The sequence below is a fragment of the Sciurus vulgaris genome (genome assembly GCF_902686455.1).
Source record: "Sciurus vulgaris genome assembly, chromosome: 14".
Taxonomy (NCBI): domain Eukaryota; kingdom Metazoa; phylum Chordata; class Mammalia; order Rodentia; family Sciuridae; genus Sciurus; species Sciurus vulgaris.
Window position 1 is genome coordinate 75,867,791 of NC_136475.1, and position 25,405 is coordinate 75,893,195.

The window sequence follows — 25,405 nt, forward strand, 5'->3', positions numbered from 1 at the left end:
GAACAGATGGGTGGCACTTTTCTTTTCCTGTAAGGAAGAGAGGCATAGATGTAGCACAAAACCAAAAACTAGTCTCAAAACCAAGTTAAAGAACTAAGAGGTCAATCTAAAGCTGCAATGGACTTCAGTTGACCAGGGCCTCAGTTGTCATAGTCTGTAATTTTAGCTGGAGTCAGGTTAGATGGTGTATTAATTTCCTATTGCTGCTGTAAAGAGCTACCACAAACTTAATGGCTTAAAACAACACAGATTTATTCTCTTACAGATTGGGAGGGCAAACGTCTAAACCCAATTTCACTGGGCTAAAGGCTCCCTGTTGGGCAAGTGGGGCTGGTTCCTTCTGGGGACACTAGGGAGGATCCACATCCTTGCTTCTCCCCCACCTCTCTGAACCTCCTGCACCATGTGACTCATAATCCCTTCCTCCCATTACTCCAAGATACTGCTTCTTACTTTGGCTCTCTTGCCTCCCTTTTATGAGGACCATTTTGGCCCCACTGGGTCCACCTAGATAATCCAGGGGAATCTCTCCACCTAATGAACCTTATGCACATCAGCAGAGTTCCTTCTACCATAACATTCATATTCTTCTTAGGTTCTGGAGTTCAGATGCAGCCGTTTGAGGTCAATTAGTCAGCTGATCCCAGAGAAATGCCTTCTATGCAAGTATCCCAACTAGAGCCGAGGAAGAGCCAGAGGCTTAGACAACTTGATGGAAAAGATGGAAATTTGTCCATGAATTCCAGAGCCAGGCCAAACAGAGCCAAGGCCAAACAAGTGTAGGGAAGAATGGGTGAAGGTTGTCACAGGTGGAACCTGTAGGCTGGGCCTGGATGGCTAGCAGGTTATGGGGTGCACCATCACATGACCATCATATGACACTGCAGCTCAGAAGACTGTCAGAGGCACCAGCTACCATGGCAAGGGAGCTAGAAAACGAGGCAGAAAGTCAGGCAGCTGCTACACTTAGAGGAACCCAGGAAGGGACTCTGCCTACTTATCTCCATTGAAGGCAGAGGCTTCCTGACCCCACACCAACCAAGAACTGAGCAGCAGGAGGCACCAGCAAGGGCCTTGCCTGGTGATGCTCAGGCAAAGCCATCAACTCAGTAGGCAGGTGCTTCCTTCATATAAGCTGGATCTATGGGGCCTGCGGAGACTCACGTGGCCAGAGGCTAACTAATTATCCTAATGTATCATGCTTAGTATAGAAGCTAATAACTGCTAATATGTTCATTATGGCCCACCTCCTCTCCTTTCCCTCCTGGATAATGTAATTTATCTAAGAATTTCAGAACTGGAACAAATCTTAGAGTTATACTCAAAATAACTCCTTTTGGAGGAGAGATGGGCCAGATAGACAAGGGACAGGTCAGCCTCACACAGCCACTCATGGAAGAGCCGGTCCAGGCCCAGGGTCTGACTCTCACAGTGGTGTTCTTTGCATTTCACAACAGAAAGCGTCATATGTCTTTAGAGTCCACTCAGCAAGTCACACTGAGGTCAAGAACAGGGAGGAGACACATGGCATCAGCAGGTACCCTGAATTCGACCCTGAGGATAGAGCTGACTGTGCAGATGAGATGCTACCTGGAGGCTGTCCACCTGGCACACTAAAGCCATGTGTTTGAGGACCCCAGAGTGTTTGGGAAACGTGGACCAAAGCTCAACCACCAGCTACTCATGGTTGCTGGACAGTGAGATAGATCCCCAGCAGGCATGGATATGTGTGAGGGGCTTTGACTTTGTCTCAGCCTGCTGGGCTTGACCTTGGGTGTGCCCAGGTTGAGGCACAGGTGTCTCAGCCAGCCACGGGGCTTTGAAAGTCAGGGCAGGGTGAGGCTCTCCTGTGGCCTTCTCTGGGGCAGCCAAAGCCTGGGGCCACCCAAGCTGACGAGGAATGTGTGTCTGTGTGCTCTCCAGGAACCTCCCCAGGCTCCAAGATGGCCCTGCAGAGTTCCTTCACTTGTTGGAATGGGACGGTCCTCCAGCTCGGGCAGGCCTGCGACTTCCACCGGGACTGTGCCCAGGGAGAAGACGAGGGTCATTTATGCAGTGAGTAGATGGGGACTGCCCCACCCTGGCCCACACCCTATGCCTCTCCTGTCCCCATCATCCAAGCTCGTGTGCTTGGACAGCCTTCCTGACATCCAGTGGCACTGGCAACTGCTCTCCTGGCCACACAGAGTGTTCCAGAGATGGAGCTGTGAAGTGTGGTCTAGTAACACACAGCCCTCCATGGCCTGTGGTTACAGACATTAAAAAGCAAACAAGATCTTGTAAATTATGCTGTCAGCAGCCTCAAGGCACAGAGAAAGCATGCAAGATAAGCCCTAGCTCTGTCCTGTGCATTAGCCGCCCTCTCTGCCCACACTTCCCATGCTTTCCCAGATCCATCTTTCAGCAGCCACCTGCTACTCTCAAACTCCCCATCCTCTGTGCACCCCAAATCCAGCCACACCCAACCATTTCTCAGCTATCTCGCATCTCCCTGGCTTTACACATGTGGCCTCCCCTGCCCAAGGCACTCTGTCCCCTCTCAAGTCACTCCCACTCCTTCAAGACTCACCTCAAGGACCAATTCTAAGAAACCTCTGACCATCCTCCACAAATACAACTGGGTCTTCTTCCATCAGATCTTTTCCCCTTAATTCAATATATCCCACCATTTATAATTATACCCATTCCTTTTCCTTTTTTGAGATAAAGTTCATATACCTACAACTCACCCCTTTAAAATATATATACAATTCAATATTCCTTAGTATTATGGTTATAGGGCTGAACAACCATTACCTCAATCTAATATTAGAACATTTTTATCACTCCAAGAAGGAGCCCCTGGCAATCTCTCCCCACTTTCCTCCAACATTCCTGCCACTAACCATAACCATCAAAAATTTTCTGTTTCTGTAGATTTGCCTATTGTGAGCATTTCATAGAAATAGAATCATACACTATGTGATCTGTTGTAATGAATTTCTTTCACTTAGCATGATGTTTTTGACATTCATCCACATTGTGGCATGCATCAGCTCTTCATTCCTTTTTGCTGAAGAATAATGTTGCATTGTAGGGTTAGACCACATTTTTCTTATCTATTCATTTGTTCATTGGCATTCGGGTTGTTTCCAGTTTGGGGTTATTGTGAATAACAGTACTATGAACATTCATGTACAAGTTGTTGTGTGGACATGTGTTTTCAGTCCTTTTGGGTATATACCTAGGAACAGAATTTCGGGGTCATATGGTTAAACTTTGCATTGAACATCTGAGAAACTATCAAACCTTTTTCCAAAGCAGCTGAACATCTCACAAGCCCACCAGCAGTTTATGAGGGTTCTAGTTTCTTCACTTCCTTGCCAACACTTGTTATTATCTGTTCTTTTATTTGAGCCATTTTGGTAATCATGTATCTGTTCTGTTTCATGGAGATGGTTTCCACTGTCTCTCTGTGGGTGGTTGGGTCTGGTCATCTTTCCCTACCAGTATCCCTTGTAATTCTTGGCACAGGGTAGGTGCTCACTGACTCATGGATGATTAAAAGGAATGAAACTTGAGCTGTATAAAGGAAAACTAGTTGTGGCCACGCTGGTATTTAGGAGCAGAGTGGAGATGCCGCCAGGGCTCACTCTACATGAAGACAGGGCTCCTGGAAGCAGAGTCAGAGGAACAGTGAGTGCTTACAGAACTTGTGTGCTGAGCTAGGAAATGTGGTCAATCCTGGAGCAGGGCCAGGATGAGTCTTCTGTCTTCCAGGTACCAAAGCCCAAAATAGGTGCAGAAAGTGAAGCAGTGGAGACTCAGCAGGAAAAGGTGAGGCAGCATCACATCAGGGCCCAGTCAGGAGCAAATGTCTCACCTCTCAGACTTACACCCTAAGACACCGCTGGCCTATGAAGAAGTTTGCAAAATAGCTTCAACATCTTTACAGTGTCACCCAAGTCATCTGGACTCCTTGTGGGAGCAAGGGTTTCAATTATACTCACTTAAATGAAGCAATAAAGTCATCTATTTTTCCATTTTAAAAACCTTGTTTTTTACATGAAGCTTTCAAATGAAGTTCTGCAATTATAACAGAATTGCTTTGCAGTGCGTTTTAGATAAAACTCAGTGAAGAGTTGCAGGAAGCACTTGGCTTGTCCCACACTATTCTGTCCCTGACCTTTCTCAGAGTTCTCACCACACATGTGGCCTGAAATACAGACTGGCCAGCCCACAGTGCTTGAAGCAGTAGTCTCTCTGTGCCTCTCTAGTTAATTTATGCCTACGGTATTTCCAGCAGTGCCTGTGAGCTGTGTGATTTTGCAATTGCCTTTTTAAAAATTTTTGATACCCACTTCCCAGCTGGGACACAGATCAGAGAGGCCATGTCATGATTTACAAATGGGACAGTGAAGGCACAGAGAAGGTAATTGATTTGTTCGGGGTCACACAGCATGTCTAGGGCAAAACTGTGATTAGAGCCTGGAGCCTTCAGGATGCAGCCCATTACTGTGAGCTCAGGGCATTTCCCCACCACTTCACAGGTTGCCCTCAAGAATTTCCAGGGCCAGCTCCAAGCTTCAGACAGCCTGACTTGGGGACAAAGAGCAAGAGCCTGGGGCCCAGTGACCTTTTAACCACATTTTAAAGCTGTTCTGACCAGCTTTCCGAATGACAGCTCCATCCTGGACAATCCCCCCACCAGCTCCTTTGCCGCAGAAGTCAGTTGCTAGGAGGAGAGGTTCATTTCAGGAGGACGGTTATTCCCGTCTTTTCCCCGCTCTGTTCTTGGCAGAACTCTTCGCGCATATCCTTTTCCTCGTGTGTGCTCTAGTCCCTGGCATTTTTGCTGTTTTCCCTGTCATGCTGTTGATTCTGGACACCATCCCCGTGAGGATGACAACAACCAGAGAGCTGGCTAACGTTTATGGGGCGTTTACTATGTGCCAGGAGCGGCTCGAAACACCTCAGGTACTAACTCATTTCATGCTCACGACCCTCCCTGGCGATGCTCACACACCCATCTTGGGCAAGAGGAGACTGCTCCATGACCAGACTCACCCAGGGCCGAGCACTGATTCAGACACAGTCTGTCCACATTCCAGACCACTGAGACGCGCTGTTGTATGAGTCTCAGTTTTTGGCAGTGCTAAGTGCTAACTCTAGCTAGACTCACCCAGGACAGAGAGACCGGGAAGTCAGGGAAGTCCAGGTCTCTGCTGCCTCCTTTCTGTGGAGGAGCAAGAGGGGGTCAGATCATTAGCCAGGTCTGTTTTCTCATCTATAACATAAGATCTGTCAACATCCCAGCATTTTCAATAAAAAACATTACCAAATCCAAGTGAGACATCCCAGATGCTGCAATCCATTGAAGGGTGTCTGCTGGATTCCCTGAGTGTCCAAACAATGGCCTCAATGGCGTGTGGCTCCCCAGAAAGGGGACAGGTGTCCCCACTTCACTCCCTGAGGGTCCTGAGCTCATAGCTATTGCAGACGGATCATTTCCCCTCCCTGGACTCAATAATCTCATCTGTTTCATGGGGATAATCTTCCTGCCAGGCAAAAACAGTTTTTTAAAAGTCTATTTCTTTATTGGAAAATAAAGTGTACTGGTTGTAAAATACTTGGAAAATCTAGAAAAGTGCACAGGAGAAAATAACTATTGCCCATAATCCTCCCTCTCAGACATTCAGAGATAACCGTAATATTTTGATGTATTTCTTCTAGCATTTTTCCCATGACTCCATATTTTCAAGAAAATGTATAATACATATTTATCAAAAATGTTAACACAGTTGTCACACAGAGAGGAAAAGAAGTAGTGTCATTTGGCCTGAAGTTTATGCTTGGCAGCTCCTGTGGCTGTGGCTGAGGTCACATCTCTGTGACTCCACCAATTCGTCTCTCTTAGAGTAGAATCAGGTGTCATCATTGCCAAATGTTGGGGGACTGATTGACCCACACACAGCCCGACTCATCATCCAGTCAATGACACACTTGGCTGTAGCCCAAGAAGCGGGTGGGCAAGAGTCATGTTTCTAGAATATTGAGGTGTGCAGGAATGGTCTGGAAAACTTGTTAGAAATGCACATTGAGCCAGCAGGCAGGGTAGCCCCTGGAATGCCACACCTCTAACAGTTCATAGGCCAAATAGCAGCGCTGGTCCCCAGACACCATTATGAGTGACAAGAGATTAAAGAATTGACCCCCCCCATTTCATTCTGTAAATAAGCATTGAAGTCCTACAATGTATTAAGCACTCAGTAGGTACTCAGGATGAATGGGAAGAGGATCATTGAAGGATGAACTGACACCGTTAGACCCAACCTAGTTAGTGAGCCAACCTTACACTGAGCAGTTGGTCTCAGCATTGATTCCCCAAACTGGGCCTCATCCACCAGGGTCTTTGTTTTGACCCCCTTCCCACCAGCTCCCTCTGGGGTGGCCTCTTGCTGGGCATGGCTGCCCTGATGTGCTTAAGATCATGGAAATCCTCCGCGCCTCTTCCGCCCGTTGAGATTTTAATTGCCACATCAAGGGTCAAGAACCTGTCTTGCTCTGTCACCTGCCCCTCTCCCCTCGTTCTGTCAGTCAAAAGGAAATAGGGCTTCCACTCCCAGCTTACCATGGACCCTGGACCAGCTAGGACACAGGTGGGCTTCAGAAGACAGAGAACGTCACTGGCTTTCCTCAGCCTGCCTGGTGGAAGACACTGCAAAGCTGCCATAACTGTGACCTCCGTGAGGCCTTTCCAGAGCCAGCCAAGGAATGTGTCTCTGTCCCTCCCCAGGTAGTGTTGGAGCCCCTACCCTGATAAGGGCCCTCACTCAGGTATGAATGATCATTAATAATACTACCACCATTTTATATTTGCACAACTTTGTTTACAAGGTATTTCCACACTCCCTGATTTTGTCCTAAAACCTGTCCTGTGGGTCCATTCCAAATTTTCTGAGGAATCTCCACACTGCTTTCCAGAGTGGCTGCACCAGTTGGAGCCCTCTGATCCACCAGCAATGTATGAATGTGCCTTTTCCCTCACATCCTCGCCAACACCTACTGTGTTCTTTTTTTTTTTTTTTTTTTTTTTTTTTTTTTTTTTGGTGCTGGGGATTTGAACCCAGGGCCTTGTGCTTGCAACTGAGCTATATTCCCAACCCATTGTTTGTGTTCTTGATAACAGTCATTCTAATTGGAGTAAGATGAAATCTTAGAGTTGTTTTAATTTGCATTTCTCTAATTACTAGAGATGTTGAACACTTTTTCATATATTTATTAATCTCCCGTATAGCTTCTTCCGTAAAGTGTCTTTCCAGTTCCTTGGCCCATTTATTGATTGGGTTCTGACCCAGTTATCCCACTCCTTGGTTTATATCCAAAGTACTTAAAATTAGCATACTACAGCAATGCAGCCACGTCAATGTTCATAGCAGCTCAGTTCACAATAGAGTAGATTGTGGAAGCAACCTAGATACCCTTCGACAGATGAATGAATGAAGAAATTGTGGTATATATATATACAATGGAATAGTATTCAGCCACAAAGAAGAATAATACTATGGCATTTGCAGATAAATGGATGGAATTGGAGAATATCCTGTTAAGTGAACTAAGCCAGTCCCAAAAAACCAAAACCAAATGTTTTCCCTGATAAGTGAAAGATGATACATACTGGGGGTGGGGGTGAGAGAAGACTGGAGGAACTTTAGATTACACAGAGGGAAATGAGAGGGAGGAGGGGTGGGGGTATTAAAGATGGTGGACTGAGACAGACATCGTGACCCTATGTACATGTATGATTACACGAATGGTGTGAATCTACATTGTGCACAACCATAGAAACAAAATGATGTACCCCATTTGTGCACAATGAATCAAAATGCAGCCTGTAAAAATAAAATAATATTTTTTTAAAAGCCTGTCCCATGAAATAGACACTAATATTGCCCCATTTTACAGATAAGGAAACTGAGGCTCTAAGAAAGGAAGTGGTGGTCCTAAGGTCACAGAGCAGGCACTACGACCCCTGGCCACCGTAAGCTAGGACTGGAGCCCTAGCACTGCTGTAGTGCCAGGACCCAAAACTCAGGCTCAGTTCTCCCTCCAGCTCCTGAGAGGGTCAGGAGGGAGTGACGTGCTCGCAACCTCAGCTCAGCCTGCCCACTTCTCCCACCAGCCCATCACCTGCCAGAATCCTCCATCGTGATCCTCGGTTTTTAAAGCACCCTTGTGAAGGATGTTCCGGGGAAGGTCACTTCTGGATGCCAGTTGGTTTATGCAGAAGTGGATGTGGGATCCCTTGAGGGGGGAGTGAAAAATAAAACAGAAAGATCTCCTTAGCTTTTGGATTTTTAATCAGACGAACATGCAGGATGGGGGGAAATGTTTTCTTCAGGGGGGTATAAATGGGAAGAGATGCTCAAAGTCAGTGACGGCCTGTTTTAATTTATAATGCTGCCTCTGTGAAATGCACAGAGAATCGAGGGGAAATGAGAATAATTCACTGAGGTGCTGTCATAGCCAGGAAGCGTTCAGGCCCTCTTTGTCAGCCTGCTGCTGCTGAGAGGCTGAGACAGAGGAAGGACATAGCGAGCTGTGGGTCTCTGCTAGGGGGCTCCTCCCCCAATATGGAGATGTAGCCCTGCTGCTTCTCCACAGCATGGCCTGGAGTCATTGGGTGCTGTTGGGACGACCTGGAATGGCCTGGAATGGCCCAGTAGCTCCTGGAACTGAGTTTCCAGAGCTGTTCTCTGAGGAAGCTGGAGAAAGTAAGCTCTCTTTAATCCTCTTCTCCTTGCCTCCTCCTGCTATGAGAAGCTAAGAAACATGGACCTGAAAGCTGACTCTGGTTTCTTTAATGGGACTTAAGGTCAGCCTGGTGTAGAGGATTGTGGACCCTTCCTGCTGAGCCAGCAGACGAGAGAGAGGTTGCAGGACTAGGAATGTGAGGCCAGGTTATGCTGCAATAATGATCAGAAAAAAACTGCAGTGGCTTATGGTAACATTTACAGAACCCATCCATTGAGGGTCGGGTGAGAGGGACCTCTGCTCCACAGGATCACTCAGGGACCCAGTCTGGCAGAATAGAGTAAGAATAGAATAAGAATTCCTCAGCCACTGAGGCAGGGAAAGAGAAGGACTGCAGGTTTACACACAAGGGCTTTTCACAGCATCATCCAGAGGAAACACTCACCTTTCATGGCCTAGAGCTAGTCATGTGGCTTCACTTTACTGCCAGGAAAATAAATGTAAGCAAGTGGAAGGTTAGAACCATAGGTGTCTCAGCAGACAGGGATTATTTGAGAGAACCAAACCAAGCCCAGCTAGCACTACCGACCACACCACACTCTTGTCACTGTGTCAAGTCGGCCACTAGAAGTGTATTCTAGCCAGGTGCAGTGACACACTTATAAGTCCAGCAGCTGGGGAGGCTGAGGCAGGAGGACTGCAAGTCCAAAGCCAGCCTCAGCAACTTAGCAAGACCCAAAGCAAGTTAGCAAGACCCTGCCTCAAAATAAAACATAAAAAGGGCTGGAGATATGGCTCAGTGGTTAAGCAACCCTGAGTTCAATCCCTGGTACCGAAAGAAAAGAAAAAAAGAAGGAAGGAAGGAAGGAAGGAAGGAAGGAAGGAAGGAAGGAAGGAAGGAAGGGAGGAAGGAAGAGGAAGGAAGGGAGGAAGGAAGAAAGGGAGGGAGGGAGGGAGGAAGGAAGAGGAAGGAAGGGAGGGAGGAAGGAAATGTATTCTAGTGATCTGCTCATTGCCTTTTCCTGGGATAATAGTCACAGTGGATTGATATTAAAAGCACAGAATTCAGAAGCAGACAATCTGGATTCTGTGCTCCTGAAGTCCTAACTGGATTACCTGCTAGCTGCTAAGGCTTGCTCAGGTGTTTTGACATTTCTGAGCCTCTGCTTTGTGTATAAAATTGGGCTGACATGACCCACACTATGAAATTATTATTATTATTATTATTATTATTATTATTATTATTATTATTTTATTTTCTAAAGATCAGAAAATTGTAAGCCAGCGTATACCCAAGCTGGGACCTGAGACATCTCTTCATTGTAGTCAGTATTATTAGACATCCAGCATCCTGACTGGGGAGTCGTTATTGATAAAGAGAATGTGGTCATGGCTAGCTAATTTGGCTTGGCATTGGCATATCTTGCCTTTGGCGGTCCTGGAAGTGACTGGGTCCCTGTGCCTTCTCTCTCCACAGGTAAACTACCTGCTGGTTTCTACTGCAGCTTCGAGCATGGCTTCTGTGGCTGGACCCAAGGCACACTCTCACCCCACATGCCGCAGTGGCAAATCAGGACCCTAAAGGATGCCCGGTCCCAAGACCAGCAAGGTACCCCTCTCTTCCCTCCTCCCTGGTGTGTATTCCAATGTCCAGGTGAACAGATGAGAGACGTAGTGCTCCACCCCACCCTACAGGGTGTCTGCCCAGAGCTTGCTGATGGTGCTCACACACAATCCCATCCTCCTTCCTGCTTGAACTTTAGAATGATTAAATCTGGCCAAACTCAATGTCACCTTTTGTTACTCAAAATGAGAACTTCAGTAAAGGATTAAACTAAAAAATAGTAACAACAATAATAATCCATTTTTTTCAACAAGTGTTCATGGAGGTCCAACCATGTATCAGGCATATAAATTTCCTGAGAGGCAGGGAAAGCCATAACCTTCTTCATGACTGAGGAGATTAAGGCACAGGCAGGCCTTGAGTCATTTGCCATGCGTGTGCCTTGGAAACTGTGCCCCTGCGTCTGGTTCATTCCCCGAGGCCCAGCCTCCTTAGCCATCCCCTCATCCCCATCCCTGACTTCAACTGGCAAATCCTGTGTTCCCCTCCTCACACACCTTCTTGACTGCCAAAGGAACCAAGGACCTCCACACAGCCAAGAGACAGTCACACACACCTGAGTAGTCTGGCTTCAGATTCAGAGATAGAGCCCAGGCTGGGCATGGGATCAGAGAAGGTCTGTGGGCAGCCCAGCTGCCAGAGTCAGTTTGCTAGAAAGGCCAGACTATCTAGCCATGGCCCAGCCTTGGCCTATACCTAGTCACTTGGGCAGGCCCTGGTGCCCAGCTCTGTGCAGCATAGGACTGGCAGGGGAAAGGGTCTCTCTCCTTCCCTCCCCCACATTTTCCTTCTCCTTTTGGAACTAGACACCCTCTTACAAAACCCTTCTCTTTCCAAGCAAAGATTGTACATCCTATGGATTATTTAAAGAAATAGTAATAAATATTGAGAGGACAATATCCAGATCAACCACGAAGGATCCCAGAGCCCACCCAGTTCTGTTTTCAGTCTTCAGAGCTAGCTACATCGGAGTGAGCTGGCTTTGGGCCAGGACACTCTTACAGTGGCCCATTAGAAGGAAGGCTGAGTTACCGCAGCCATGGGGGAGATCTGCAGGGATCCCTCACCAGCTGAGGAGGCCAGGAGTTCCAACTTCTCCCGGGCTCCTCACCACACAGCATCCTCCTTAGCACCCTGTCTGCAGAAGGAACAGAGAAGAGAAAGGGAGCCCAGGATCAGAGGCGATCCTCATGTCTGCCCCCAGTTTGATAATCCCCGCTCCAGCACCACAGTGGATAAACATCTGGCCCTGTTGGATACCACAGGTGACAAGTCTCCCACAGCTTCCTAGAGCGGCCCATTCCCTTGTTTGACAACTCTGAACCCCAGTCCAGTTTTCCCTGCCTCAGGCAAGCTCTACTTCTGAATTCTCCTCATGGAAAGTGACTTTCCCTCCTGCGTCCTACAGAATTAAACTACCCCTGTCCCAGAATGGAAGGCCTCCAAATATTTGCAGACAGCAATTGTGACTTACCCACCCATGGGATGGCTTATCTTTCCCCAGTCACAGAACCTCAGGTCCTTGAATCTGCCTCATGCTTGCTAAAATCTCTGGTCTGTACTGGTAACTGCTCTGGACCCACCTGAACTTGTTATTCGGTGGAATTCCACAATGGACTTTACTAAGAGATGTTGAAAGGTAGAAATGAAGGATTCAAGCCATAGTGTTTCATGGGCTCCCAAAATGTTGTGAGGTCACTCTGGCTCTCATATCCACAGCACTGACCATCTCCAAGACTGCCCTTCAGTTCCGGGAGGTTTAGTGTTGTTCCTTCCTGCCACCATATGGGGTCAGCAGCTTATGGTCTCCCAGGTTTTCAGGCTAAGTGGTGCTGAAACAAACACAAGAAATGAGTATCCCTGGGCGGGACATGGGCCACAGGATGACTTGGGTTCCAGAGCGGGGAGAAGAGACTGAAGGTCATAGAGACCAATGGAGGGCTGGCCAGTAATGGGGAGTGTGGGGCTGGGGAACCCTTTGCATCAGGCTGCTCCCGAGTAGACTGGGGGTGTAATAACCAGGCAAATGGTGCTGTGTCCTCATAGACAGTTTGGAATGAAAGTCTTTGCATGAGCCAGGGCTTGTTGACAATAACAAGTAAGTTTCCTGAGTCATTATAGGTAAGAAACCAATGTCCTCAAAGATGTTCCTAGGCTAGATAAGAACCATGCATAGTCTGTTAATTTTGTACTTCCTGGGCCCCTCAGTTCAAGAAAACGGTGTGTTTGTGACTCTTCTCCTCTCTCCCCTAGGCCATGCCCTGTTGCTCAGCACCACTGACGTCCCCACTTCTGAAAGTGCTACGGTGACCAGTGCTACTTTTCCTGCACCAATTAAGAACTCTCCGTGTGAGGCAAGTCTCAATATTCCTCTAATTCTCTCTTCCAGATGAACCCACACAATTAAGAAAGGAGCCTGCATGGCTAGGCTGGTTGATTTTCTGGCAGAAGGACAAGAAGGCCCATTTGCTATGTTTTAGGCATATGGCATCCAACAACATGGTAAAGTTCATCTGCAGAGTATCCCACCTTTAATACCCATTCTCGGCTGCACTGAACTGTTCACAGTAGGACCTTAATTTAAGCAAACCCAGAAAATATTTCCCAAGGCATAACAGACTTTTTACAGAACCCTTTTTAGAAATAGCAAGCTCTTATAATACATTTCAAATATTATAAAGCATCAAAAGTTTGATTTATATAAATGTCACTAAGACATCAAGGGCATTTCATTGAGGATCCAAGGCCTGGCATCGTGTTCCTTCGCATACAGTCATATCCTCAAGGGACCAAGAAATGCACTTAAAACCCCAATGTGGCACAATGATTAAGCTCCTGGACTTCAGAATCGGTGACCTGAGTCTGAGACAGGTTCCACCCTGGTTGGCTGTACACCTCATGTGAGTAGCTCATTGACTTCCCAGGGCCTCAGTTTCCTCACCTGCAAACCCTTGATAGTGCCTGCCCCAAAGAGGTAAGAATTAAATAGGTAGATATATGTTAAGGGCTGAGACGAGTGTCTGGTACAAAGTGAGCACTAACAATAGTTAGCCAGCAGTGCCTGGAACCCTGTCCGAACACTCAAAAGGAGAATGGGGGAAGAAGAGGGCATCAGACAAAAATCAGACTTTAAGCTCACAGAGTGCAGGCTTGGGGTTTCCTTGCACTGCCCCAGGTACCTGCATGTCACACGTCATAGAAAGCCAACACGTAGCTCAGACTTGGCCAATGCCCTCTTTTTGGAGACTCCAAGGAGAAATCCCTAGGTTTACAAAATATCTGTACCCTCTGACCAGTTTTGTCCATTCAAGTTGTGGACATTACAAAACTTAGCAGTTTAACTTCCCCTCCTTTGGTTGGTAGAAATTCCAGGGATGAGGGGTTCTGGCCTACAGAGGTACAGACAGCAGGACTCTCCCTTCTATGAGATGAAATTCAAGTTCTCCAGGTTGCTTTGGAAATGAAAACTCACAGGCATAAAACAAAGAAGAATGGAAGAGATGTGTACCTGAATTTTTTTAAATTAGAGGAACGGTCAAATTAAAGTTGAGGCTCCCCCTTAGAAAGTAAATATGACTTTATGACATGTACTTTGTAGCTGCCCCTCTCCTGGTGATTTCACAACGCAACATCTGCCCCATCTTCTTCCCCGTTTTCTAGTTAATGTTATCTTACTACATTTTACATGTCTCGGAGCTACCTTAAATCCTTTTATGGAAGAAGACTGGGCAGAAATAAATGAATTCACTAAATTAAATTGTATTTGAGAAACCATGCTATCTGCTGCAGATGGTGGAGTTCGAGACATTGTTGGTATTTCTCAGATGCTTCAGAGCAGGTACCTAGAAAGGAGGGCTTCTTAAGAGAAAATCTGAACAAGGACAGATGGTTGGCCCACCTGACAGGACAGGAGGATCCTTAAAAGCATTTGGTCTTAACATCCGCATATCAGAGAAGTGGGATAACTTTAAATTTATTCTTCACTAGATAAGCCTACTTTCAGAAAAGGAAATGTCAGGGCAAAAGTGGTATTTTTCTAATACTCCGTGACTTCTGTAATAACCTTTGATTTGATCAATAGCTGAAACATGTGGGTTCTCTTACTGGTCTGCTTTATTTTTCCTGCAGTCAGATTTGCTCTAGGCTATTTCTACTGTTGCCTGCCCTTTTCCAGAATTTGGCTCAGCAGGTAAAATGAAGGAAAGGGAATGAGTCCATCCCACATTCACATTATTCATATTTATATATATATGTACTTTGACAGTATTTCGCATTCAGGTTTTCAGGCCATTCATCTGATGCTGATGGGCCTTTGAATTCCCAAGGTTGGAAGCAATGTTTTTAGAAAAATAAATAAATAACCAAAATAGAAATATGAGTTTCCAGGTTTATAAGCACCACCATTTATTTTATTCAACTTCTAAATGCAGAAGGCAGGAAGTTGATTTTCTTCTCTCCGGTTGGCCAAACGCTGGTGGTAGGGAAATGAATGTGGCATTGCTGTTGGAGACTGAGAGAGGTTATCTGAGAGCCTTCGAACTACACTCCTCAAGGGTCCTTCTTCCTTGTCTGTGTGACTTGAGTGCAGAAATGTGAATACTAAATGGGGTCACGAATGGAAGTTCCTAATGAGGGTCCTAGCAGGGACTGGCAGCTGATCTGCCTGAGTGCTAGGGTAGATGCCCACCATAGAGCATCTTCTCCAAACCAGATGAGTCCTGATCTCCAGGAAGTGAATATATGTCAGAAAACCTCAGAATGTTTCTTCATGAAACCTCACAATCATTGGTGAGTTCTCATGTGCAACGACTTTCCAGGAACGAACTCACTCCTAAGTCTGTTTCTCCTTCCGCCATCACCCAGGAAGTGTGATAAACGAGGATTCTTGAGCCCCACCCTGGACCTCCTGAATGGCATCCCTAAGCACAGCCTGGGACTCTGCATTTCCAGCCCTATCCCTGGTAATTTGGTTGTGTACTAAAACTTGAGATTTGTCTGGCCATAGGTGTGTCTGCTAAATGTGACTGAAATTCGTTCTCAGCCCATTGAGAGAGTTTTCCTTCATTACATGTGGCCTCAAAGAGTGTGACTTGTGACATAATTCAACTTTGAGAAAGATGAATCTGAAAACGAGCTAGAAATGATAGATCAGAGGCAGAGGGGACGAGAAGCCGGAAGAGCAGAGCACATGTAACCAGGTCAGACCCTCCAACAACAGAGACAGAGCCAGGGTGCCCCTTGTGTCCACCCCAACTTCTGGGGCCTTCCAGATGCAGGCCAGCTTCCACCTCCTCCCTCCAGCTGCCTGCAGTCACTGCTGCCACCTTTCCCTGGCCAGCTGCTGCAGACGCCTCCTTCCTTTCTCCACACAGGGGCACATGGGGCATGAATATTTAAAGACCTCGGCCTCACCCAGTCACAAACAGAGAGAGCATTGTGAGGTTTTTATTTTTCTTTTGGTTGCTCCTCCCCACAAGATACTCTCTGCAGGAACCTGAGGAGCCACTTACAATATATTCTGATTTTGTTTTATTTTTATTTTTATTTCACCGAGCTCCAGTTCGAATAATTAAAGTTGCCACCGGGGAAGGAAACCTTGCTGTGGCTTTCACATGCCTGCTCATTGTCTGACCTGCTCCCATCCTCCTTGGCTTTGAGACACCCTGGATGTGTCTAGCATTGCAGCTGCTGGTAATAAAGAGGACGCAGGAGAGTGGCAGGGGCCGTCTCCTCCCTCCCCCTGCCTTTCACACACCCTGGAAGCCCGACTGTCTCAACAAGCCCCGTGTGGTTTGTAATTCTGTTTTATTTGAATAGCCTGCCTGTGACTAGAATAATTTAAACCATGTTCTCAGGCCATTACAAGGCCTGGGGGGAGGGGGATTAAAAAGTAGGCTTTCCTGGTTTTCTTTCCTCTCAAAAACCTGGAAGCAGTGTTCCTTCCTGTGAGCTGCAGGAATTCAAGGGACCCAGGAAGTGGATTGTCACCCACTGATTTCATGATGGTCAGTTCCCCACTGCTGATTTTCTTACCTAGCCAGAGCTAGGGCCACCTCTTCCCTCCCTACACACACGTGTGTATACACACAACTGGCACCCTGGAGCACAGCTGGGACCGTCACCCAGACATCAGTCCAAGTGGTGAAGAGAGACTCTGATTAGCTGCAGGCAATGGCTTTGTACATGGCAGACACAGCAGTGGGACTTCTCCAGGTCTGCTGGCCTGGAGGGAAGGAGACCCACACTCTGTGTCATTAAAACCAGCAAATGTGGCCCAGAGAGGTTCAGGGGAGCAGATGACATCTGGAATTGCCCGCTGCCATCCATTAAGCTCTGCTCAAAGCCCCACTGAGAAGTCCCCTGTGGTGGCAGTCCCAGAAGGCGGGAGGCCAGGGAGTTTTTCAGTAAATTGCTCTCTGGTTGATTTTGTAAGACTTTTCAGGGTGCCAGAGATCGTTCCCAGAAAAAGGCCTTTCCTCCCGCTCCAGCCTCTCAGTGTGACTCAGTGGCAGACCAAGGTGAGAGTCCCTCCCGGCTGTTGATTGGGCTTATTCAAGCTTGCCCCTGCTTCTCCCCGCAGGCAGATGAATAAGACTTTCGGGATGGGAAAAAGGGAGGAAATTTTCTAACTGCTGTGTTAAGTTTATTAAACTCAATGGCAAAGTCCCCTGTGGAAAGGCAAGGAAAAGAAGATATGAGTAATAATAATTAAAGGATGGCTTGAGGTGGGGGAGGAAACAAAGGCAGATGTGCTCTGGCAACAGAACCCTGGGTGAAGTAGGGCCAGGGGGATGAGCAGGAATATTGATTCTCTCACTCTACCGAGCAGATCTACATATCAGGGTCTCCCCACCTGTGCTGTGAGTCAGGGTGTGTGCTGGGCTGCCCAGACAACAGGACAGGATGGAAATGTACCTAAAGATCCAAACCAGCAAATACAAATCAAGACCAAACCCAGATCTCATGACTCGGAGCTCCATGCTCTTTCTGTCCCACTGCTCTGCCAGGACAGATCAGTCCTTCTCAGATTAGGGGGAGCTGATGTGACACTCCACAGCCTCAGGTCTCACACTCACCCAGCTTAAAGCCCCCAGCACCCCAACAGGGAGTACTTACCAGCTGAGATGGAAAGGAAACACCACCCTGTGTTGCCAAGGGTTACTGCTGCTCACCTGTGGGACTCAAATGTTAGCCATTCATTGTATGTGGCCCAGCATGGTCTAACGAATGTTAGCTAATTAGGAAGGAGATGCTATCCCAAGGCATCATGGGCTTGATTCTGAATAAGGTTGTCATTTCCTGGATCCAGTCTACCTTTTGCATGGAACATGTGTCCACCCAGTGAAAAGGAAACTGCCCCCTCACCTTTCTCTACTCTTTCCGTGCCATGGCTGACTGCTGACCAGCAGAATAAGCCGCTCTACCAGAGTCAACCTGGGAATAGCCTCTGTTCTTATATGGTCAAACAGTGCTACACAAACACTTTGTGGTGGTTGTAGAAACCCTCTTTGTAAATAGGGACCAGTGCCAAGCTAGAGGGGATTCCAGGGTAGCTTCAGCCCTATTTCCCCTCCCACCAAGCCCAAGTCCCATTGGTCAGGGATATAAAGACAGGGATACCCATCAGGCAGAGTTCTCATGGCCATCCAGCCTCCATCTCATCTGATGCTCAGACACCTTTGCAGCAACTCGGGGCGATTTAGGCAAGCTTCAGTGTTTGCCTAAATTCAGAGCAAGTGCAGCTGGTCTTCACACTCACGGCTCTCTGCATATGCAGTGGGTCTGCAGGAAAAGACATTTGGAAAATGCCTTCCTCCTACACTGGGACCAGGGTCAGGACCTCATGCTTCCTGTATGACATCTATCTGGATGGCCCCCTCTCCTCCTCCCAGGAGAATGTCATTCAGAGCCCCGTAGGAAGCACAGGGCCCTTCTGGCTCTTGCAGGATGATGCTGACATCTGAAGAAAGTCATGGCCAAGGTCCTCCTGGGCTTTCAGATGCACTGTCATTTTCAGAGTGATTCATGGGGTGGGTAACAGTGCCATCTCTCCTCAGTGAGGGTTGAGAAGGCTCAAAATTGCTGCCTCTGCAGCCATGACATCCTTTCATCCAGACGAATCCAGATGGCCAGGTGGGGTCAGGGCAAAAGGAGCCTCATCAAGGCAGCCAGGTCTAGTGGGAAGATCAGGGGCTTGGGGCCACAGAGACCTTGAAGGAATCCTCCACTTTCTAGCTGGAAGACTTTGAGAAATTTGCCTCCCTTTTTTCAGCTTCAGTCTCTTCTGAAGGACCTCCAGGAGAAATAAGTGAAACAAGAATTAAAAAGTATCCACCTGGATCTAGACACAGTTAGGGGCTTAATAAGTAGCACATACGGTTCCTGCTATCCTCTGGCTGCTAGTAGTACCATTACCAGATTTTTGCAGCAATTCCAAGATCACTTCCACAGCCTACTCTACCCAAGGAGCCTGAATCTGGAGAACTTGACCTCTGATCTGCCCTCGGTGGCCTGGTAATAGCAGGGCTGAAGGTGAGGGTTGCCTGGTTCAATAACTGGGGTCCAAGGAAGCAGCAGATGGACCCCTGTCCCTACTCTCCACCATCCCCATCAGCTCCTCTCACCACCCTACACGGACCTAGGGAGCACTCTCTTCCAGTCCAGCAAAAGTCCCTTTTTCCTACTGCCCACCCCTTTCCCTAGCAGCAGACATCTAAAAAGAATAATAACCATTTACCCTTAAGTAGCCCCAATGTGTTGACAGAGGGGCCTTCCTTACCAGTCCCCTTGAGGGAGATGCCACTGTCACTCACCCTGCAAGTCACTCTGAGCTGACAACCCATCTGAAACACCAGGAGGACCTTAACTCTGGCACCTGTTATTGTGTCCTCTTGATGGACATAATAATTTTAGGAAGCCTGTACCTGGGGCCTAAGCATGTGCTACTTTGTTTTGGAAGGGACAAGGGAGGCTGAATTGGTTCTTGAGAGGCTTTACAAGTGGCTTTTCCTGAAGAGCCACTGAATGAACCCCCGCTTTAGGTCTCTAATGGCAACATCCCACACACCCGTTAACAACATCACTGTAATAAGAATCCCCTTAGTGTCAAGGATTACAGACCTTCTCCACCTCCCCACATTTGCCCTACGATGAGTGAAATCTTCTCCGTCCTACAGATGAGGAACCTGAGCCCAGTACAACCTGACTGGCTTGGGTGAGCTTGCAGACATCAAGAGAGAGGTGACCAAGAGGGGTCACAGAAGGCTGGTGAACCAGTAAGTACTGATTTCAGACCTACTGGGTGACCAGCCATGCTAAGAGACAGACCACAGGAATCTGGAATATCTGCCAGGTGTTTATTCAACAGGAAAGTTAAGTGTAACTGGTATGAAAGGTCCTGGTCTTCAGGAGAACTCAGCTGCATTACACTAAAACTCAAACCAAAAGTCTTCCTTAGAGCCTTTGCAACGTGGGAGAAAGAAATCATCCCTTAGTCTATGACTGAGGAAAAACACCCTTACTATGTGCAAAGCCAACTGAGGGTTTTGTTTGTTGGTTGGTGCTAGGGATCAAACCCAGAGCCCCCTGCTTGCTAGGCAAGCATCTGCCACTGAGCTTCTCACCCCACGACCAGGATATATTTGTAAAATATTGATCCCCTGGCCTAACACTGGCACAGTGCTGAACATTTCACCTCCATTCTTACATTATCAAACAGACTCGTGAAAAAGTGTAAACATCCTTTACTGATGTAAACCTGGGACTAAGAGCTTATGTTCTGCCCAAGGTCAACCTGCTAGTAAGTGATACAGCCACAGTCCAAACCAGGTCAGTCCAAGTCCACTGGACTTGACTTAAGTCACTGGAGCCCCAATTCCCAGCTCTGTGCCACTAAAGAGCCATCTGACCATGTTCCCTAATTGGGGACAAAAATACCTGTTTTACTTGCTGCCTGAGGTTGTTACCAGCATCAAATAAAAATGTGAAAACTCTTTTGTAATCGTCACAATACTTTACAAATGGCAGCAATTGTTAGGATTATCCCTCTTCTCTGCCTGCTAATGGGCATTGTGTGTTCTTATTTTCTTCTCAGTCAATTAGCAACCTGGGGGCAGGTTGGGAGCATTATTTTACTAGCGGTTACACTGGGAAACCATGCCCAATAAACCCACTTAATCAATAATTAATTAATCAATTAATTGCACAGCCCCTTAAAGATAGGGGCTAGCAAGAAGACTACTCATTGACCCTTAAGGATCCAACAAATGAGGCCCTACTGAGATTTCCAAGCCAAAATAATTCTTACCTCAGCATCTAGAGCTAGCAGGGCACTGGGGAGCCCCACATTCTGTCACTACTTATTGTGATGTGGTTGATTCTGCCAGGATACATGCTAATGGGCTCGAGTAATCAACAGCAATTGTAATTGCAGTTGGACATAATTAATTTAATACCTCTGAGCTATTCAAAATTAATACCTCTCCCATTACACAATGAAACTGAGGCATATGAAGAATTATTGTCAAGGCTCAGGGAGTGAATAAAATCTTTCTCAGCCCTTGGCACAGACTTGGGTCCCATTCAAAAGTGGTATAGTAATCACACAGCCTTGTGGCTTCCACTGGTGATCATTATAACACATTCATGGGTCCCAGATTCAGAGTACTCTGGTGAGAGCACAGATTCCCCAGCTGCCAGGGAATCATATTCCTGGGGGGCTCTGGGCCCCTACAGACATTCACATGCCTCCAATGGCTGTCCATGAAAGCAGAGTGAATCCTGTTCCCAGCAAGAGGATTACAAAGTTATTCTTCAGCATCATCTCCAATGCACACAGAGAAACTGAGGCACAGAGGAGGCTGTTTGTCCAAAACCACACAATTATATTGTAACTCAGAGGAAAACATCATCTTTTTCTTTCCCTGAGACTGGAAAGACAATTCTCTAAAAAACTAGAAGGTTAAAATATAAAAGTGGGCTGAAATTTTTAATATACCATCCTTCACTCTATCCTATTCTGTTTTTCCATGAGCTATATATTTCTAACATGGTGTTCCATACCTGCCCTTTCCAATAGAGGAGAACAGAACTGACATTTATGAAATGTCTTTGCTAAGCTGCGCACTGGGTCATATAATTTGATTAAAGCCCAGGAGTGGATCTCCAGGGAAAGCACAGTAGCCCCAGTTCACAGATGAAGATACTGAGATCTGAAATATTCTGTAATAAATGAAAACCAGCCCACTCTATTTCCAAAGCCCATGCTCTGTCCACAGCGCTGCCCCACCTGGTTCTTCAGGAGCCCCGCCCCCTGACTCTAGGTCCCTCACAAAGCACACAAGGACAGAGAACTCAACCCACTCTTTTCCTACTTTCCAACAACACCAGAGTCTGCCATCACTGCCTTTTTAAATGTAGCACTTTTTAAGTTTTTCCCTGATTATAAAAGTATTCTGTTCATTGTAGAACATTAGGAAAATACAGTGAAGTATGAACGAGAAAACTGAAATTGCCCACAGTCCTACCCCCACGAAAGATTACCCCTGTCACCGTGGTGGCACATTTCCTTCAAAAGAGAGAAAAGGAGAAAACCAAGCATACATCTACAACCAAGTTGTAGATTAAGGGTTCACATGCATTTGGTATTATACCATCTAACTATTTTGTGTCTCCTTAGTTCATTTTACATTTTTGTATATCAATATGATTCCTCACGAACATGCTTTTAACCTATATTCTGAATTTATCATATAGTTCTGTTCTAGTTATCAAAAGTTATAAGTTAAAAATCTGGAAAAGACCCCAGAATAAAAAATAAATATCTGTAACTCTCTAACTTCACTACCCAGGGATTCCAAGGTCATTATTTTATATACATAACTTTCATGTTTCTCTCCATGTTTTTAAAAGGGGTCATATGGATATCCCCAGCTGGATGTCCTGTGATGTGATGTCTCAGAAAGAAAGATATGATGAGGTGGTGTCTTCAGGAAGAATTTCTTCTTTTAAGTCTCCGGCATGACCAGGAACCCAGCATTTCTTAAGCTTCTGTAATTGCAAGTACTTGCCAGCATCACATTTTATTTGCTTGTTATCAAAAAATCTGCATCTGGACAGCTTCTTGCTGTGTGGGGTTGATTTTTCATTAGGTTATTTATAGCTAGAAAGCTGGTGTTTATTCTTTCCAGGTGAATTAGAAGATGGTGAACAAAAACATTGGATTTTGCAATGAGTCAATATTCTTAATAAGATAGCATGCTGAAATCAGGGAACTCTTAAAATTACAAGCTCATACCCACAATCAAAACCCCATGTCATATTAGGTTGGAGAGGAGTCTTGACCCCCATCTTGGCCCCTGCTAACAATTTCAATCCTGATCATGAATTCCTTTGTCTCCCAGACCACTCCCAGTGTGGGGAGTTTCCAGGATGCCTGTCACCTGCCAAGCAAGCTCATCTTTGCACATCTCTGAATGCTACGACTTGCTTCCCTGTGTTGAAGGGAAATGCACACTGTTGCATCCACCCTTGGTTTTGTCTCTACTCCTGGAACTCTTGCAGCCCTTCATAAATTTCAAAAGATAGTGAACCTCGCCACCATCTCCACCCACATTTCCCACCCTTATGAGTGTGACGTGCAGTATAGACATTATTAGATACCAGAGTCCCCTTTCAGCTTAAATTTCCTTATGATCTTTTCTTGTGGGTTCAAGAGCTTGTTCTGAAGCTGCCACGAGGTGTGCATAGCAAACACAGGGCACATTCTAGACATAAAATTGCAGTAATTACCTTCAGAGGAGGAAAGGGCCATGAGAGAAATAATAGCATGAGGCCTAGCCACAATGAGACTCCTGCTTTACATACAGGACTTTAATTAATAAAATGACAAACACTGGTCCCACATAATTGGAAAGTCTATCAGGCCCCACAGAGAGGCAGGGAAAAAAGGCCCTTGTGAAAGGGCCAGCTGGAGCCAGGAGATATAATTGCGGGTGGTGTGCTCTTGTTGCTGTTTCTTTTCACTTGTCTCACTTGCTGTCTGCATATAAAAGAGTCTATTAGTTAAAAGCTGCCATTAGAACCTATATCTATTAGGATGTGCCCAGGAGGATCAAAAATGGTATTGTTACAGGCCCCAACAAGTGTTATTTTCCATAAATATAACTTTAGATATGTATATGATTCTTTGAATGTACACAAACACACACGTACACACACAAACACACACACACACAATTGGGAATTGTCTGGCAGAGACTTTGGTTATAAATGGCTTAAAATCCACTATCCCCCTAATTCCTCCAATATGAAAGTATTTCTCAGATCAGACCTTGTTAAAATATAAATTTTGATTCAGTGGAGCTGGACCAGGACCCGAGGTCCTGAATTTCTAACAAGCTCCCAGGCTACACCATTGCTGCTGGTTCACAGCCCTCATTGTGAGCAAAAAGAATCAAGAAAGGCTTCACAATAGACACCCGATACATTAAAGAATACCATAACATGTTACATGTGGATAGCACTGCAGGGTGGTAGAAACAGTACGGAATGGAGTTTGGGCTCCAGGTCCTCAGCGTATGGGCCTACAGCCCACACGGGCCTGGCTTCACCTCTGCAAGCCTCAGATTCCTCTTCTGAAAAATGGGAGTAAAAATACTTACATGAAGGTATGCTATGAGTATACGATGAGACAGCATATGTGTAAGTGCCTGGTGCAGCTTTCTGGTTATTCAATAGTCAATCAACAATGGTTTCCTACCCTACAGGCCACACAGATGGAAATGGGTGTTAAGATCAACTTGCAGGAGTGTTTTGTGCCTAGTGTGTGCACTGGGATCTTACTGTTAAGATGTAAGGGTGTCCTTGGCATGGGTAACTAGAATGATATCAGAGGAGCTCTGTGACCTAGGACTGGATAAGAGAAATGTCAGCCTTCGAGAGGGACTCAGGACCAGAGTGCTTAGACACAAGTGATTAATAAGGAATTCTCGGGAAGACTTGATATCAGCCCTTCTCAGTAAGACTTGACATCAGTCCTCCTATCCCAATAATTAAGAAGTTGGTGAGAACCTTGTTCTGCAAGAGCAAGAGGAGAGCTCTGACTCAGGTCAGTTCTGCTCACCCAGGGGTCCCTCATTTTCTGGGTTGTTCTCAGTCTTTGCTTGGAGCTGATATGGCAACCCCATGAAAGTTCTCTGCTGAGGGCTGTGTCCTCCTCTCTGTAGAAGAATCACCCCTGTACATTTTGGTGATGGTGGGCACATTTTAAGCCATTTTTTAGTGATTAAGAATAGCTTCAAACTAAAAGTCCAGGATGAAAATGGACCCCTCAGTGAGAAGGCCAGACTACTTTCTGCACTAAGTAGCCCCATCTCCCCAGTGGTCTCAACCCAGGATGCACTTTAGAATCACCTAGAGGGATTTTAAAGCCTCTGATGTCCAGAACCTAACCAAGACTACTTAAATCAGAATCTCAGGTGGTGCCCACACACTGGTGACTCATTTGCAGCCCAGATGGAAAACTACTGGTTTCACCAAGCCAGGCACAGTATCACCTGAGCTCTTCCACATTCTTTAACCCACCCAGTATTTATTACCACCTTTTAAGGTGGGCAGGAGAAGTATGAATATGATCACAAATTTGTCTGCAACAAAATAGAGGCTCAGAGGAGGCTAAGCAATAGTCTTAAGGTCACATAGTTAATGCACTTGAACCATGGAGCACAAACTCCCAGTTCTGCCATAGTCAACAAGCCAGGAAATGAAATGGTCAGATGAGCCCCTGGAGAATAAGTGTTGATGCAAAGGGCAGTTGTTTCCATTGCATTCTGGAAAGGCAGTGAATGAGTCAGAGGAGCACTAGGACAGAGTCCCAGAGGCTGCTCTCTAAGTCAGTGCTTCCCTGCAGATTCTAATTCTAAATCAGTAGGTGTGGGGCCCAGCCAGAGCTTCTGCATTTCTAACAAGCTCCCAGATAATATTGAAGATATGGGTCCAAGGACCAAAATCCGAGCAGCAAGGCACTCACTAGATCTCACAGGCAGAATC

At 46.4% G+C, this 25,405-nt stretch overlaps 1 protein-coding gene across 1 annotated transcript in view; it reads left to right on the forward strand.

Moving 5' to 3' along the window:
* Window positions 1-25,405, forward strand: part of ALK (ALK receptor tyrosine kinase) — a 663,114-nt gene that overhangs the window by 542,188 nt on the left and 95,521 nt on the right. The window contains exons 6-8 of the mRNA XM_079109946.1: window positions 1,924-2,055; window positions 10,211-10,342; window positions 12,611-12,711. Of these exons, the coding sequence (XP_078966072.1) occupies window positions 1,924-2,055; window positions 10,211-10,342; window positions 12,611-12,711 (365 nt within the window). The remainder of the gene's footprint in view (window positions 1-1,923; window positions 2,056-10,210; window positions 10,343-12,610; window positions 12,712-25,405) is intronic.